Raw genomic sequence first — 15851 nt, forward strand, 5'->3', positions numbered from 1 at the left:
TCCACATCATGTCAGCCGAGTCCCCGCTGGAGAGTCACTCACACTCACGCCAAATACTTCCGCTGTTACCAAACTCTGTGCGCGACACTGCACGGTGAGGCTTTTCTGCTGGCCTGGCAAAAACACATGTGAAAAAGACAGCGAATTACGGGAAGGCGCACAGACTTGTGGGAAATGTAGTCAATCAGTGTGTTCATCCCAACCAGGCCTCCAGCCGGTCATGTCACATGGTCTCAGGGTTTCCTTAACCAAGGACAACAACATGTATCACAATACATACATATATATTTTTCAATATATTATATCAATATAATGTTTGCATTTTATAAACATACATTTAAGTATAATATGCTTTCAATGGTTTAACTCAGATTAGTGAAAGGTTTCTTTAACGTAAAGTGTTTGTTGTTTCCATTCAGGAGCAAATATCTGATTTAATTGTCTGTCAGTTATGGTGACAATTATTGATATTGACACAATTAAATAAATAAATAAAATATTTGCCTATATGGTACAGTATATAGTCTGGGGACGATCTCATGTAGTTTCCCTGGAAAACATATGATTATAAATTATTTGATTAAAATCTTATTTACTATGAACTATTGCAGATTCCAAATATGACATTTCATGAATTATTTTTTGTTTACATGACGAGGCTGAAGTGACTTGTATTTTAATTGTTTTCCATTGATGTAACCAGACTGAGAGCCTTACAACTCAGAAATCTGACTTGTATCACCTCAGTATGTGGTCCAAAGATCCACGACAGCTGAACTGTTGATAGCAGCTGGCACATGTAGTAGGAGATGTAGTCATAGATCTGGCATACACATCACCAGGCACATTATTAGGTACATGTGATCCTCTACTGCCGTCTTCAATGTTCAAAGACGATCGTCTGCATACTTTGAGTGTTAATGTGAGTTACCGTTTCCTTTTTATCATCTTGAACAAGTCTAGTCTCCTCTGACCTATGATCTATGGCATTTTTTTACCTAGAGAACTGCTGCTGTATTTTCTCTTTTGTTGGTGTATTCTCTGTAAACCCCAGAGATGGTTGTGCATGAAAATCCCAGTGGATCAGCTATTTTGGAAATACTTAGACCAGTCGATCTAGTACCAACCACTGCGCCACATTCAAAATCACTTAAATCACCTTTCTTCCACATTCTGATTAACTAATTAGATACAGTATTTGCACTTAACCTTTGACCTGTACACATGGTGCACCAGCAGTGCAACAAAGCTAAACAACAATGAAGGAGAGTGAACACATGGACAGAGGACAGTCGCATTCATGTGAAAGTCAGATGGAAGACACTTGTAGTTATGAACCATTACATATTGAATCAGAATTCTCTAATCTCGTTTAAGTTCATTGTCAACAAGAAGAATCTGTGTATGTCAGTTCATTCCGGTCATTTGTATCTGTTATTTAGGCTAGTTGATTTGTTTTAGTTTAGGTTTGGTTGATCTAAAGTTAAACTTAGTGACTGTCCTCCCTGTGGTATTTGTTCGTATGTGTTTATCCCTTTATATCCCATCCTGCCTTCCATGCAGATCATTGAGTCATCCTTTAGCCAGAGAATCTAATAATACTCCCATGTCTGTGCTGCTATTTTAGTGTGTGAGGGCCTGTGGGGTTGGGGTGTGTGTGTGTGTGAGAGAGAGCATGTTTGGAGGGGGGTAAAGGGGTTGAGAGGACTTCACCTCTCTCACCATGTCTCTAGCTCTCTCCACCTCTCTTATAGGGCAGCAAGGGTGGGCTAAAGTGGAACATGGACACACACACACACACATAGCTGGTAGAGAGTGTCCGACAGTTGCTCAGTGACACACAAGGAGCAGGAAGCAAAACCTGGAGTTTCTTTTTGTTTTCAAAGATTTTACTGGAATCAGTTTGGCCTATGGAGAAAGTGTGGATATTTAGAGGACGATGGTCCACGGCTCCCTCTGGCAGTTTGAGTGTCTGCGTGTGAGACTGGGATAAGACGACGAGTGACAGACAAGAACAAGAAAGAAGAAACAAAATCCAACACACTTCATAATCGTGGTGACAGACGGTAAGTGGAGGAGTATCTATTAGACCCGTTTGATTTATCATCATATCTGGTCCATCTACAGTCTCAGTTGTAAATCAGGTCATTGATTATCCATTCATTCATTCAGTCAGTCAGGCAGTTAGTCATTAGGGGCTAGTTCTGTCCTTTGGCCCTTGACTTAAATTCCACTAGCATTGTGTCTTTACAGGCCTGACAACCAGGTCTAATAATAGCTTTGATAAATTAGCTGTTCGACATGTTTGTCTCGTCTTCAAAATAAAGGCAAGCTGATTATTTAAATCATCTTTTAAAAGAACTGTTTTACTTCCTGTGGTACTGTACATCCTTACATCCCGACCTACTGCAATCTTTACAGACTATACAATAAACTATAATTCCTTCAGCCTTTCTATTCATATTTCTTAGGCAACACACCGCATCCCTGTTTCTACCTAGTCAATGAGTTATTAAGATGGTAAATGATCACAGGTGCAGACAAAAAGCAGTTTAAAGGCATTTCAAGGACTGTTATGGTTGTGATTGACTGACCTGTGTTCATCCTGACGTTTCCCTCAAGAGGGGGCGAGATGTCGAGGCCTCCTTCCTCCCAGACCACACCTCAGTTCCACAGAGTCAGTGACAGAGATCTCACCGAGATAGAGCTTCACTCTGTGGACTCCATCAACGACCTCCACCGCACACACCTCGAACACAGCAACAAAGGTGCGCACACACACACACCACATATTTCGTGAACACACCGACAGGTACACAAACATCATGGACACAGCCACAAATGTACACATAAATACTGTGAATGCAGCCGCAGAAGCCACAAAACTCATCTGTGTATGATTTCAGGGATGAGGCCTCCTCGTCCTGCTTACACACCTTCACAACATGGGACCCTTTACACGAGTGACAATCAAAGAGGCCATCCAGTCAGCAGGAAATGGCAGAGCCATCTACAGAACCTGTTGACACCCAGTTCGTCACACGCTTATGCCATGAGCTGTGCCGTCATCACTTTGCTTCTGCTAACAGTGTTTCTCATCTTCTATTTCCTGGGTGAGATTATCTCCAGTTTCTATGAATCACACTCTTGTTCTGCATTTGTCAATTTCATTTCACTTTCCACTATAGTGTGGGATCTCATTTTTATGTTATTCAACCCAGGATGGATTGAGATTATACTTTCGTGTTTGCTCCTTCTGCAGTCCAGCAGGGCGGCGCAATCCAGATGCTGACTGAGGCAGTGCGAGAGAAAGAGGCTGCAGCCACAGAGCTGTCACTGCTGATCCAAGAACTGCAGGCGCTGAGACACAACCTGACATCAATGCGAGGACAATGGACATGATGAAAACAAAACACAAACTACATAAGTGCAGTAAAACTGTGTTTTACAGCAAATTTGATAGAACGTTCTCTAAATGTTTTTTTGTTTCTCAAAATCAATCTGATGTGGACCCATGAAATGAGATGACCTTTATCTAAATTATGTCCAAAAGGACTGACTGGATTAAATCAGTAAAGGAGGTTTCTCTCATATCACGTCATCACACCATGAGCATTTAATGTTTTCCGCAAACTAATTATTACTCATCGTTTCTAACCACTGGTTTAAACCCATGTAAATTGTGTTGAAGCAGATGTTCTCTTTTGAGTAAAGTGTCAGTGACATATTTTACTTCATCTGAATAGTTTGTGGAAGAGTATACAGTAAAACTCACTAATGTGTATATTAAGTTATTCACGAGTTAATGGAGACAGTAATGTTTTCATGATGTCTACATTTTAATTTTAATTTAAAATGAATGTGTTATTTGTTACAGATTTTTACTTAGATTGTGTCTTTATGTCCTACTGTTACATTTTGCCATTTCAGGGCAAAAACTGAAAAAGTGTGAAATATTGACCTTTTTAAAATACATGCAAAAATAAACGTACATTTCCAAATGTATTTATTTTACTTGTACATCCCCATAGGGAGCAGACACACTGTTCTGTCTTTGTTCTCACATGAAAAGTGTGGTTTACTCTTTGTTCTAGGTGGTTTCATCCTTCACCAACACCTGACACTTCTGTCCAGTCCACCCTGGGTAACAATGACACTTGAAGTGACCATAAAAAGGTTTGTTACTGGTAAAGTCATGAGGGTCTGTGATTATAGCTTGACCTAATGACACCATGTGACCAGAGTTGCGGCGTCTCCTGGTGCAGCGCCCGTTGCCATGGCAAAGTTGGAGGCTGCAGTGCAGGGTGTCAGACCTTAGCGTTCGTATGAAGGGACCCAAGACGGTGCCGACGTAGTCTCTGAGGAGGATGCACTGATTCTGGAGTTGTGGGAGGAGAGAGGGTTATGTACAAACACAAGCACAGACGGACACACACCAGCCACTTTATTAAGTACACATAGGTACAAATAAAATGCCTAGCTGATGCCAGAGGTCAGAGGAGAATGACCAGACTGGTTTGAAACGATAACAACGCAACACTAACTCAAAGATCAAAGTTATGCAGAAGACCATCAGCTGGTTTCAGCAGCAGAAGACCACACTGAGTGCTGCTCCAACCACATTCTGAGGTGTCCTGTGTAACTAATAAGTAATATTTTCTCTCTACATACCTTGGATTTGGCAAATTTCAGCTCTCCCCACAGCACCACTCCAGCAGCACCCAATGATGCGCTCTCCCCGATTGTATGCACCAGGTCCGTCTGCGTACACATGCATATGGAGACTTTTTTTTTTTCGTAATTAACACTGACTAATGTGAATCATGAAATCATTTGTCAAACATGGCACATTATACCCATTTTATTGTCTTCCGATTGCTCCGTCATGTGACTCTTTTGGTCCAATCACAATGTAGTTATTGTTCCAGCAGTACAGGGTGTCCACAGGTTTACACAAGGTAAATTTAAGAGTTTCAAAGACCACGGCAAAAGTCACACAGGTTCACGCACAGTTCAAAATGGACAGTAATCTAAAACAACAGTAATATGTTTAGAACATTGTACAAATGTTTTGGATGTAAAAGGATAAAACAAAAACGATTCAAATGAAACATTTACAGGAAAACTATTTAAGACCCATCAAAAACGAACTTAGTTTTCAACATTCCATTTAAGACTTTTTAAGGACCTGCAGACCTTCATCACTCACACAAGGACCTTAAACGCCATCATACATGCCCTCTGTTACAGTTATACCATGCCGCTCTCTGCTGTATTTACACAGATCATTTTTTAAACGTTTGTTTTGTAAATGTTTATTTGTTTTAAAGTTTTACGTCTCAGGGAGTGCTACTCCATAAAGTTTTACGTGCTTGTACATGTTTGTGGGCTGCAACACATCCTACCTTATTGAGAAAGTTGAGAGTGTGTCTGAATGCTAGCCGGGCGTAGGGAAGGACTGGTGTGCTGTGGTTGGTGTTGCTGCTGTGGCGCCAAAGTGATGCAACCCTCAAAGCCTCCAGAACACGGTGTCTGAGTGGAGAGAAGAGCAGCCTGCATCAGTATTTCATTTCAAGTCCTAAATAGATTCATATTCATGTCAAAGGAATCAATGAATCTCTGTACCTGACCATGAGAGTTGCATCCGTCACTCCTCTCTGTGGCAGGTAGATGTTGGGATAGAGAGCAGTGGACTGTCTCCAGAGCCACGACAGACGGTCATCTTGCTGTCTCGTGCCCCTGTGACAGCGTCCTGTGTAGCTCTCATCTGGTCACACGAGAAACAAGTCTATTTATAACATCATCTACTGAAGGTCCAGCATAACATTTATTTATTTATTGGAAGAAGACATGAAAAGGAATTCAATAAAATCACACACTGTGTTATTATACATATTAATAGTGTTTTAAAGAGACTTAAATGATTATTTCTAGCAACATATTTTATTACAATACATTTCACTAATAACCCTCACTATGTGAAGATACAATAGACGTCAGAAGACGGCAAACATACTGTCCAAAAAGCTGTGTTTGCCCTACCTGTTTTCCTCTTGTGTTTATTAAAGCAGACAGGAAACCCATAAAACCCCCACAATCCCTTGGGATGATGGCTGACAGCCAACTGCAGCGTGTCCTCCATGAACTTCTGAGCACTCTCCTCAAACTCTTGCCTCGCCAGTGATGTCACAGCCCTGTCCGACAAATCCGGGCTGTTGCGTTTAACCAGCTCTTTGGACAACCTGCGGTACTCCATCTTGGCCCCAAAGTTTTTCTCCCATATTGGCTGCCACTCCTCCCAGTCGATGACGCCCAAACCTGTGAAGTTTGGCTGCAGCGAACTGGACATCTGCATCCCCGTGAGAGAAAGGTGAGCGGCGAGATCGCCAAGCTGTGGTATTCCTCCGTTCACCTCCCTGCCATCCTGAGAGAGGTATGGATATAATCCCAAGCGGTCCCGGTAGAAGATGGTCATTCTCTGAAAAGTTCAGTCAAACACAGAATCATCACAAAAACATCTCAAACCTTTGGTCCTTCTTGCTTGACACAAGCAAAGTCAGGTTTATAGAATTTCATGGCGAATTCAGGGGCGAAGTTGCACACTCCCAACAAACTGAATACCTTTCACCTCATTCATACATCAGGAATTTCCCTAGGTTTGGGATTAATAAAGTAAGTGTGTCTGTCTATCTGGTGTGTCGGGGAACCTTGGTCTTTAGGTAGCCAGGGTTTGGTTTGTCCACTCTGGGCTTTGGAAGAAATACGGTGGACTAAAAGCAAAAGGACCCGCAATCAATACAGATACATAGGACTCGCTCTAAATCAACTATTCTTAGTATCAGGTAATTATACAGTAGTCCACTAAGAACACAACAATGGATGTTACATGCATTTCACGCTGAAAATCCTCTTACATTCACAGTGTCTCAAGTCCCATTAAGGCAAAACACATACATTAGGAACCTGGCTTCTATAGGACTGTACTGCAGCGTATAATCTCTGAAGCATTACATTTGAAGTACATTTTAAAAAATCATATTTAAAAAATATAATTCAACAATAACCACAGAGATTTACATTTATATCCGTGGCCTGTCTTGAAAGTCCATTCTGGGCTATCAATGGGACTTTAATCATAGTGTACTGTATATATTTGATCATTTCTGTGCAGCAATTGAAGAAAATGTATCTTAAAATCCTTAAGTAAGAGAAATATATCAAATCCTGTGTATTTCACTTTATCCTGGGGTTTCACAAAAGTATCACATCCCACTAAACAGAGGTCCCTGTTGTGTTGACCCACCTGTCCCTGGAATCTCTGCCGTCGATTCTCCACAATGTCAAAGTCTCCCAGGTTCAGGTGAACATCGTAGCGTTCCTGACATCGCGCTGTGGGTATGTTCCACACGACGACGAAGGGACGGCCCTCCAGGATTGGTCCTGCTGCAGTCACAGAGGGCAGGGGGGTGTGGAGGAGAGGGTCTCCATGGGTGGAGCTCTGAGACAGTGAGGTACAGTGGTGTGGAGAAAGAGAGAGAAGGAGGATGTAGAGAGGAAGGTGAGGCAGCACCATGGCTGCTCACAAGCTGACGTCTCCTTCCTGACGGGAGACAGAAAGGTGCCAATAAGACGCTCTGATGAGGAATATTAAGATTCTGTGCGCTTGTGAAACATTGTGAGGACAAAGCGACATGCTACAACAATCATGAAAACACATCAATGAAACACAAAAAAGTTAAGTTCTAATGGATCGTCTTTAATTTTCATGTTACACCATTGAAAAAATAAGGAGAAATATCTCAGTTGAAAAACAACTTTGCAACTTTAAAAAGGCACATTCCAACCTCACGTATAAAATTACAGTAATGTAACAGCAGCAAATACAGAATTGAGTTTACACCTTTCTGAGATGTAGAGCAGTTCACAGAAAGAACATTTAACTGTTTTAACTGGTTGAGGTTTTTATTTGAGATTGCAACATCATTTATTCTGTGCCTCCTTTCAGTAGAGTAAGTTTCAGCATTCACAGTACATCACATTTCTGGCTGTGCATTCTAGTAAAACATTTTGGTTTGTGAAAATATTTGATATTTAATATCTAGTTTTTGATGTATCTTCTGACCATCTATGCATTACTTTTATTTTTTTTTACCATCTATGCTGCTGTAACACTGCAAATGACTCCATCCATTCATTCATTTTTGGCTCCGTTTGTCCCTCAGTGAAGAACTTTTAAAGAAGTGAAGAAGAAAGTTTTAACTGCACTGCACTTGATCCTCAACTTGTTCGTTGTGTATCTGTAAGACTACTGACGGTATGTATGTTCCATGTGTGTAGATGTGTCTTTATAAAATGTGCACGTGTAACCCCCCCTTCCATGTGTGCACTGATGCCAGCCAGCCCATGTCCAAGTATATCCTACTGTATGTTCATCAAATGTCTTTGTGCATCCAATAGATGGGAGTTCCTTTGGCATCTCTGCAGGGAGTTTCAGTCAGGGTCTGTACAACGAGCTGCCCTGCAGACTGAGGGGGAGGAGGTGGCGGAAGAGGGATGATGGGAGGAGGTGGCGGGAGAGGAGCAGGAACAGAAGAGAAAGGAGGAGGAAGCATGGAAATAGGAGGAGGAGGTTGACTAGAATATAGCGGTGACCCTACAACACTAGAACCCTGAGAGTCTCTGTTTCCTTGTGGTATTTGAGCAGCCATCAGTGTCGGTTTCTGCATGTTCATCTCGACACTCGGCATTCTTGAGAACCTCAGAAGCATCTCCATGGGAACAAACGATGTCATAGCGCCAGCGCTCTGCACTGGTGTCGACAGCACGTAGCCAAGGTGTGCATAGAAGTGCTGCTTATCGTGGGTGGTGAGGCACAAGCGCCTATAGCCTCTGCTTTTTGCATAGCGCTCAGTTTCCTCCATCAAAGTCCGGCCATAGCCTTTCCCTCGCTCCATCTTTGACACAACCACCGACTCGACGAAGAGGCTGCCACTGTGACCCACGACGTGGGACAGTCTGACGTGTCCAAGCAGCCTCTCTGTCTCTCTGTGTCCCTGCAGAAGAACCAGGCAGACGGGGAACTCTGGACAGGACTTCTGGAGAGAGTGGACCCGAGCGGCCTGACTCCTCTGCCACTCAGAATTGACCAGGTCGGCACATGGAACCAGCAGATCTGGACGCCGGTGGATCGGAACCGCATGGATCCTCCCTGGTTGTTTGCAGTCAGCGTGAGGCTTCTCTTCAATGTTTCCATCCACTTTTGACAACTCACAGACTTTTTCAACATATTGTGTCTGACAGTGCGATATGGTGATGCGGCGCAGATCAGTGCTCAGCTCCTCTTCAGTCAGTGGTTTGGAAAGTACAGGTGTTAATGGTTCAGACCTGTGGTGATCAGGGTTTAACTAAAGTCAGTTTTCATTCACCTCCTTCAGCTCAGTGTTACATATTAGAAAAGGGTTCTGAACATGCACTTTTGTGGTTAGTCTGATTACATCACAGTCTGTTAAATTATCAAAGATATACTCCAAAATGACATTCGCCCATGTGACAAACTTCACATCAACCAGACACTGGAAAAACCATACTTGAATTATCTGAGCAGCAGAAGAAACACATTTTATTCATCCTGACTACTGACTGACAGCTCCACAGCTCAGTTATCTCCCTCTCCTTATTAAAATACACTCCATTAATGGACAAAAGGTAAAGACGTCAAGTCACAGCTTCCATAACAATTACATCCAGTATAAAGGCCATTTGATTAATTTACTGCACTCCTGACTAATCTCAAATATGAAAGGTTAAGGCTGAAGTTACTTGACGACAGCTCTCACCTCCCTTTTCATTTTAAGTAGATGTATAAGGAGGTGAGAGATGTTGTCATTTGCAGATATGAACTCTGGCTAATGTCAGAGATTGCTCTTCAGATATGAAGAATGCAGCAGGAGAATCACCAGAGGAATCATATTTTGTTGTAATGTATTGACAACTAATAAGATTAGAGACACAATTTGAAGCTTAGTTTGCTTGAACGGTCATTCATCCTCAAATGTATTAATACAGTGCAGGGTAAGTGTCGGCCCTTTGATGTGTTCCGTTTTATTTTGTCTTCATTCTTTCTGATCAGTCCAAATGGTGAAGTCGACTTGAATCTGACACATTTTTATTACAAAGTTTGCTAAGAAGGCGGAACTGTGATGCAGTGTACATGTACACTATTTTCTGATTCTGTCTCCTGGCTCTTGTTTTAAGTTTTAGTTATCGTGATAGTTGTTTTCTAAAGTTCTATTCAGAATTTCCACAAACTGTTCATGCCACATTTTTAAAACATGAAAAATGTGTAAACTTATCAATTCATACACCAGCGCCATATTCACTTATCATTTAAAATGATTAGCCCTTATTGTCCAATGTTTTTGCAAGCTGAATGAATAAATGAATGTTGTTACATGTAATGCTTTCACACATTGATAAGGTATCAAAAACTAATGAGAATGATTTGTAGCTTTCAACTTAAACAAAATTGGAGGTTGAAATTAATATTGTGGAACTAAGAATAAATAGACAACGTGATGAAAAGAGAGAAAAGAAAGAATACAAGAAAATAAATGAAGTTGTCAAAAAACTACCAACTCACCCAGAGAGAGAAATGCTGCCTGTGAACCAGATGACTAAAAAAATTACATCAATGCAAAATTCAAAAAGAAAAGAAAAGAGGATGTTTCACAAATGCAGGAAACTAGCAGTTGAGTGATAAGATAGAGAACCACAAGATTTCCCTTGAGACACTGTTTACAAAACAGGCAGTGTAGCAACAGTGGCGCAACATGTCCACGGATAATTGACTAATTTACTATGAAACAAAAAAGGCAGAGATGCAATTGACAGTAAAGGTATAAGTATTTGTACGAGTGCTAGCTAGCCATCTTGGAATCCTATGTTGGGGTTAGTTTTCTAGGTTGGATCTAAAGGGTCAGATTGGGAAACTGTTGGAACAACTGGGAAAGTCAGAGCAACCTCAATAAAATTCCAACTTTTGAGTATGACAACTGAAGCACACCATATGTACCGACAACTATGATTACATTTATGATGACGTGACTTTTAACTCTTCAACAATACCTATTCTAAGTATTATCAATACATTTCATTATTCTTCCTCAACACATCAAGCCCTACTGTGTATAATAAATATTAATCAAAGATATTATACTATGTAAACAGTCAAGTGTCATATTTTAAGGTAAAATGTTTGATGTGTGGACACTTTGCATTGTGGGATCGTGGTCACCATCACCCCGAGAATTAATCTTTTACTAAATTAATTGTCTAGTTATTCAATAATTAAATAACAAGCTTTCTGATTTTACATCTTAAATGTATATCAATATTTACTGGTTTATTTGCTTCATATAACAAAGAAATCATTACAATTTAATAATTTTGGTTTGTGGACAAAACAAGATATTCGAGATCATCATTTCCAGGTTTGGTAAACACTTTACGATATTTTATGGACCAAACAATTACTCGATTACGAAAATAATAGTTAGTTGCAGCTGTATTAAAGGTTTATACTTCGTTTTCAGTCTTAAAGACAGAGCTGTATGATAAATACACTTATATTACTTTGTCTGAAAATACGATCAAAGAAACATCCACAATAGTATAGCTGTAAACCACAGTAGTAGTTTATAATAGTAACTTTCTGTAGTATAAACCCTCCTCCTTTCTTCCACTTCCATATTAGGTGAACTACGACAGTGACAGTGATAGGAGTCGTGGCTGTATGCTAACAGGCTCATTTGCTTCCTTCCAGCTAACATGCTAAGCAGCGAGCACACGGAGTAAAAGTTACACAAACATTAGTGTTTATTAGCGAACCATGCACTTCTCACCACCATTAAACGTTACCTACATTTTGGTTAGTGGCCGGCGTTGGTCCTTCTCGTGTATATGTGACAGCTGGTCTGCAGTCGGTTAACTTCCACAGCTCCACAGGTCATTAGCAGCAGTTGCCCAGCGGTAATATCTGATCCCCGGTCAGTCTTCAACCGCCAAAAATATCTCCACCGAGACAGGAAATGTTGCCGTTGAGCGTCTTTGCTGTGCGCGGTCGCGTCTGCCTACCTGCGGATTGGGGCGGTATGACACAAACAGTGTATTTTAAATCAGACAGGATAATCAACGCTGTTAAATCTTATACATACTTCTAGTGTAGTATGAATTCAAAACACGCACCTGTAATCTACAACGTTCTTACAAAACATGTGAGATTGTGTCAATATGCATATAATCTCTTGTGAAATACACATTTTCAGACTGAAACAACACTAAATACAATATTTATATGAGCTGAAAATAGAAAAACACACGTTTCTAAATGGAACCAATGAGTTGTCTCAAAAACACAGACTATTATGCCACTACCTAGCTAATGCAGTGCTGCTGTTCTAAGGCTACAGAAACATACTATTTTTTATTTTACTTTTAAGGGAATATACACTTAAACACACTTGAATTGTATATTCAAATAATCCCTCGTAAATGGATGTGTAACTGAAACACTGCTGCCATCGCTACCCACTGACATCAGACTTTCCTCTCCTCCGCAGGCGAGTCTGCAAAAGCTGTTAGATTTCCTCCATCATCCCTTAGTCAGCCATGACTCGTCCCTCTCTGTGCAGTGAGGGAACGTCCCCGGGTGACACAACAACAAAACACCATTATACTGAGAAACAGTCATGTGGCAAAGATATCTGCACCGTGTGAAGCCATTTGACAATGGTTTGAAAGTAACAGACAATTTTATTTTTTTTTAAATTAAAATCTCCGGCTTTTTGTTTTACCACCAACACACACAATATCTTGAAGTTATCAGCGAGTGCAAGTAGAATTTCAATAAAGAGAAAGATTTTTCTAACAAAATGTTTTCTTTATTTTTTTTAAGTTTTTTTTCTTATCCAGGACAACTCATTCAAGGATAATCAAGGAGAAATAAGCACTATAGTTTATTAGAATTTTTTTTTCTTTTTACATTTTGTCAGAGATGGATGTTGAATTTTATCTGAATTGGTCAAAGCAAAAACAAAAAACAAAAAGAAAAAAAGAATACATAATAACAATACATTAATAATTAATTCAATACATTGAAGTGTGGCGTCAATGATAGAATAACAATGGCCCAGAAAACGTAGGGTTGTTATTATTTTCACTGCTTCTTCTGTGGTACTGTAATAATCACCATCACTAACTCAACTCAACTCAATCAACAACAGTAGAGGAAGAAATGGAGTGCACTGACAAAGTTCAGCACCCCGGCCTCCTGAAGAGGAAACACTTTTTTTATTTAAATAATATTTTATCAAAGCTTCTGTTTTTTTAATCTTCATAAAACATTTCTAAAAGTTCTTTTTTTAAACGTAACCCCATTTTTTTTTAATTTTTTTGTTTTCTTTTTCAGAGATCTTTTTTTTGAGTTTTTCTTGTCTCCATTTTACCACAATGTGTCCGTTTTTGCAAGTGTGGTTGCCTATGTGTTTCTGAGTATCTGTATGTGTGTGTGTGTGTGTGTGTGTATATATATCTGTGTATGTACTGATGAGTCCTTGGCTGAGGATTGTTGGAACAATTTTGAGTTGTTTAAGTGCTCGTGTGAAGCCTGCACGTATGAAGCATGATGGTGTGTTTATATGTGTTTTGTGTTCTCACACTGCTTTAACCTGTATTAAGGTCTTTGCAGCAAAAACATTCATACTGAGAGGTTTGAGTTGGCTCAATAAACAAAGTGAGTAGCCTTTAGCTAACTTTGTGTGTGTGCTTCTCCACAAAGTGAGGCTAGGATGGAGTGTGTGGAGCTAGTATTGTGGATCAGGGTGAGCAAACCAAGTGATGTGGGCATCTCTCAGTACTTGTACAGGTTTCAGTATAAAAGTATGTGTGTGTGTGGATTCATGTACCTTCAGGTGAGCCAAGTACAGCTTTCAAGTGTTTGCATGACTGTGTAAAAGTTATGAGTCTGTATAGCCACTGCATGACATGTCGGTTGGAGTGTGCGAGTGTGTACGTGTGTGTGTGTGTGTGTGTGTGTGTGTGTGTGTGTGTGTGTGTGTGTGTGTGTGTGTGTGTGTGTAAAAGAAGGCACGGAGGGTGGTGTGGGAGGCTCAGTCTCTCAGGTCCATGCTGGAGCCAAACAGAGCTACCAGCTGCTCCTCGTAGTGGGCGATGTTCCTCTTCATGATCTCCTTACAGGAGCCCAGGAGACGCTCAAACGCCAGTATGTCTATTACTTTGAGGTGAGAGCAGGAGGGAGAGAGAGAGAGAGAGAGAGAGAGAGAGTAAGATGTTAGGTGTGGTTCACTTCAGCTGCTCAGTTATTGAAATGTCATAACAAAACACTTAATAAATGAAAACAATCCAACAAGCCTGTTTTTGTCTGCTTTAAAACGTAACATGACCAGTCTGTCATCCCATATATAGTTAAAGATTCTGAGGATGCCTGTGGGTTTTATTGGCAGCAATTTTAACAACAAGCTAAAACACTTAGGCTTTGTCCAAGAGAATCTTTAGTAAAACGTCAGTGGACCACTCCAATCGAGAGAGGGAGGGATGTGTGGGTCTGGACATTGTTAAAAAAGAAACCACTCAGACACAAACACATGATGAAGCAGAGTAACATGAACCCAACAAATGACAGCAGCATCCGCCTCTCAGCCCTTCACAGGAAAAGAAAAAAAAAAAAGACAGATGTGACAAATCCTAATGAAGACATAAGACAAAAAGACAGATGGATTCCCAGACACATTAATGGGGCAGTAATAGAACAGATAAGAACCCCATTTGTCCCCTGTATTCCTTCAACAACCAGGGTTCCCCACTTTGGTTGTTATTTACAAATTCAAGGACTTTTCAAGGACCAATTCCCTCAAATTCAAGAACCGAATGTGCTGACACAGCTTAAGATGGGAGGGCAACACGTAAGAGCTGCTTGGCCCATGGCGTCCACTTTGATTGATTTGACAAGTGATTGTCCTTGGGATCTTGGTCAAAGTCAGTCTTTGTAATTTTCTTTGGTGAGCCAGAGATCTTGGAATTTGCATTTCCCAGGCATCACATAATTTGCTCTCTCTTGCTTATCGTTACTCGCTCATTGTTCTGCATGGAATCTCAAGTAAATGGCAGAGAGAGACAGTGGACAGTGTCCGCAACAACGCCGCTAGTAATTACGACTCGACGTTTGTTCTGCATAGGCCTAGTCTACATACATACGCAACGCAGGGTACATGAAACAGTAGTTGGTGTGGTAACAAACAAGGATGGACAGCTGATTATTTTGATCTTAGATATTTGTCATTCCTGATTAAAGGTGTTTTATATGTGTGACAAAGAGAGAGACAACAACAGAGTGGGCAGCTACAACACAACTGAGCGACATTGCAGCTGTTAGTCAACAAACAAACATTACACAGACAAAACAGGCTGGCCAGTCAGTTTACCAACTGTGTGCACTGTTAATCATGAAATGGAAAAAAATAATAGATAAGAATAAGAGCAACTGACTGATTACTTCTACCATGAAAAAAACAAAGCTGTGGAATAAACAAATTAAAAAAATTCAAAGCTGATTTCCTGTGGTGACAGAAAAACATGACAACCCATTAAAAATCCAGTGTTCGTTTTAAAAAGTGAAGAGCTGCTCATATTCTGTAGAGGTTGAAATATTGAACTCACATTCAAAGCGGAAACAATTACTGAACGGCCTTCAAATCCACAAAAATACAAGGTGATGGCAGATAAGTTGAAGTACCACAGAATAATGAATTAATCAAAACACAAGTGACACTTGATAT

The 15851-nt window shown here is 40.5% G+C and overlaps 4 protein-coding genes across 5 annotated transcripts in view; 1 reads left to right on the forward strand and 3 right to left on the reverse strand.

Annotated features, from left to right (window-relative positions):
* Window positions 1-12649, reverse strand: hyal3 (hyaluronidase 3). Of its 2 annotated transcripts, none has more exons than XM_058644092.1 (8): window positions 11921-12645; window positions 7304-7600; window positions 6043-6478; window positions 5626-5767; window positions 5406-5532; window positions 4672-4761; window positions 2595-4378; window positions 1-113 (listed from the first exon to the last, which is right to left on the reverse strand). In XM_058644092.1, exons 2-7 carry the CDS (start codon window positions 7571-7573, stop codon window positions 4091-4093), a joined length of 1353 nt encoding a protein of 450 aa, XP_058500075.1. In that variant the 5' UTR covers window positions 7574-7600; window positions 11921-12645; the 3' UTR covers window positions 1-113; window positions 2595-4090. The 2 variants fall into 2 exon arrangements, with proteins under 2 accessions (XP_058500075.1, XP_058500076.1); XM_058644093.1 differs by lacking the exon at window positions 1-113 and adding an exon at window positions 4857-4893 and having other exon boundaries at window positions 4181-4378; window positions 11921-12649.
* si:dkey-20d21.12 (uncharacterized protein LOC556245 homolog) lies at window positions 1739-3402 on the forward strand. The gene is made up of 4 exons (XM_058642231.1): window positions 1739-2066; window positions 2623-2768; window positions 2907-3113; window positions 3263-3402. The coding sequence occupies exons 2-4, from the start codon at window positions 2633-2635 to the stop codon at window positions 3400-3402; spliced, it is 483 nt and encodes a 160-aa protein (XP_058498214.1). The 5' UTR covers window positions 1739-2066; window positions 2623-2632.
* Window positions 7630-10677, reverse strand: LOC131469176 (N-alpha-acetyltransferase 80; the record flags this gene model as incomplete). The annotated part of the gene is made up of 2 exons (XM_058644098.1): window positions 7630-9384; window positions 10640-10677. Coding segments are annotated over 2 exons (990 nt in total), but the record flags the coding sequence as incomplete, so codon positions are not given.
* Window positions 12650-12994: 345 nt separating the features above from the next.
* Window positions 12995-15851, reverse strand: part of prkar2aa (protein kinase, cAMP-dependent, regulatory, type II, alpha A) — a 37311-nt gene continuing 34454 nt past the window's right edge. Inside the window, exon 11 of the mRNA XM_058644094.1 lies at window positions 12995-14290. Within this exon, the coding sequence (XP_058500077.1) occupies window positions 14166-14290 (125 nt within the window). The 3' untranslated portion in view covers window positions 12995-14165. The remainder of the gene's footprint in view (window positions 14291-15851) is intronic.

This window comes from Solea solea, chromosome 11, assembly GCF_958295425.1.
Source record: "Solea solea chromosome 11, fSolSol10.1, whole genome shotgun sequence".
NCBI classification, from domain to species: Eukaryota; Metazoa; Chordata; class Actinopteri; order Pleuronectiformes; family Soleidae; genus Solea; species Solea solea.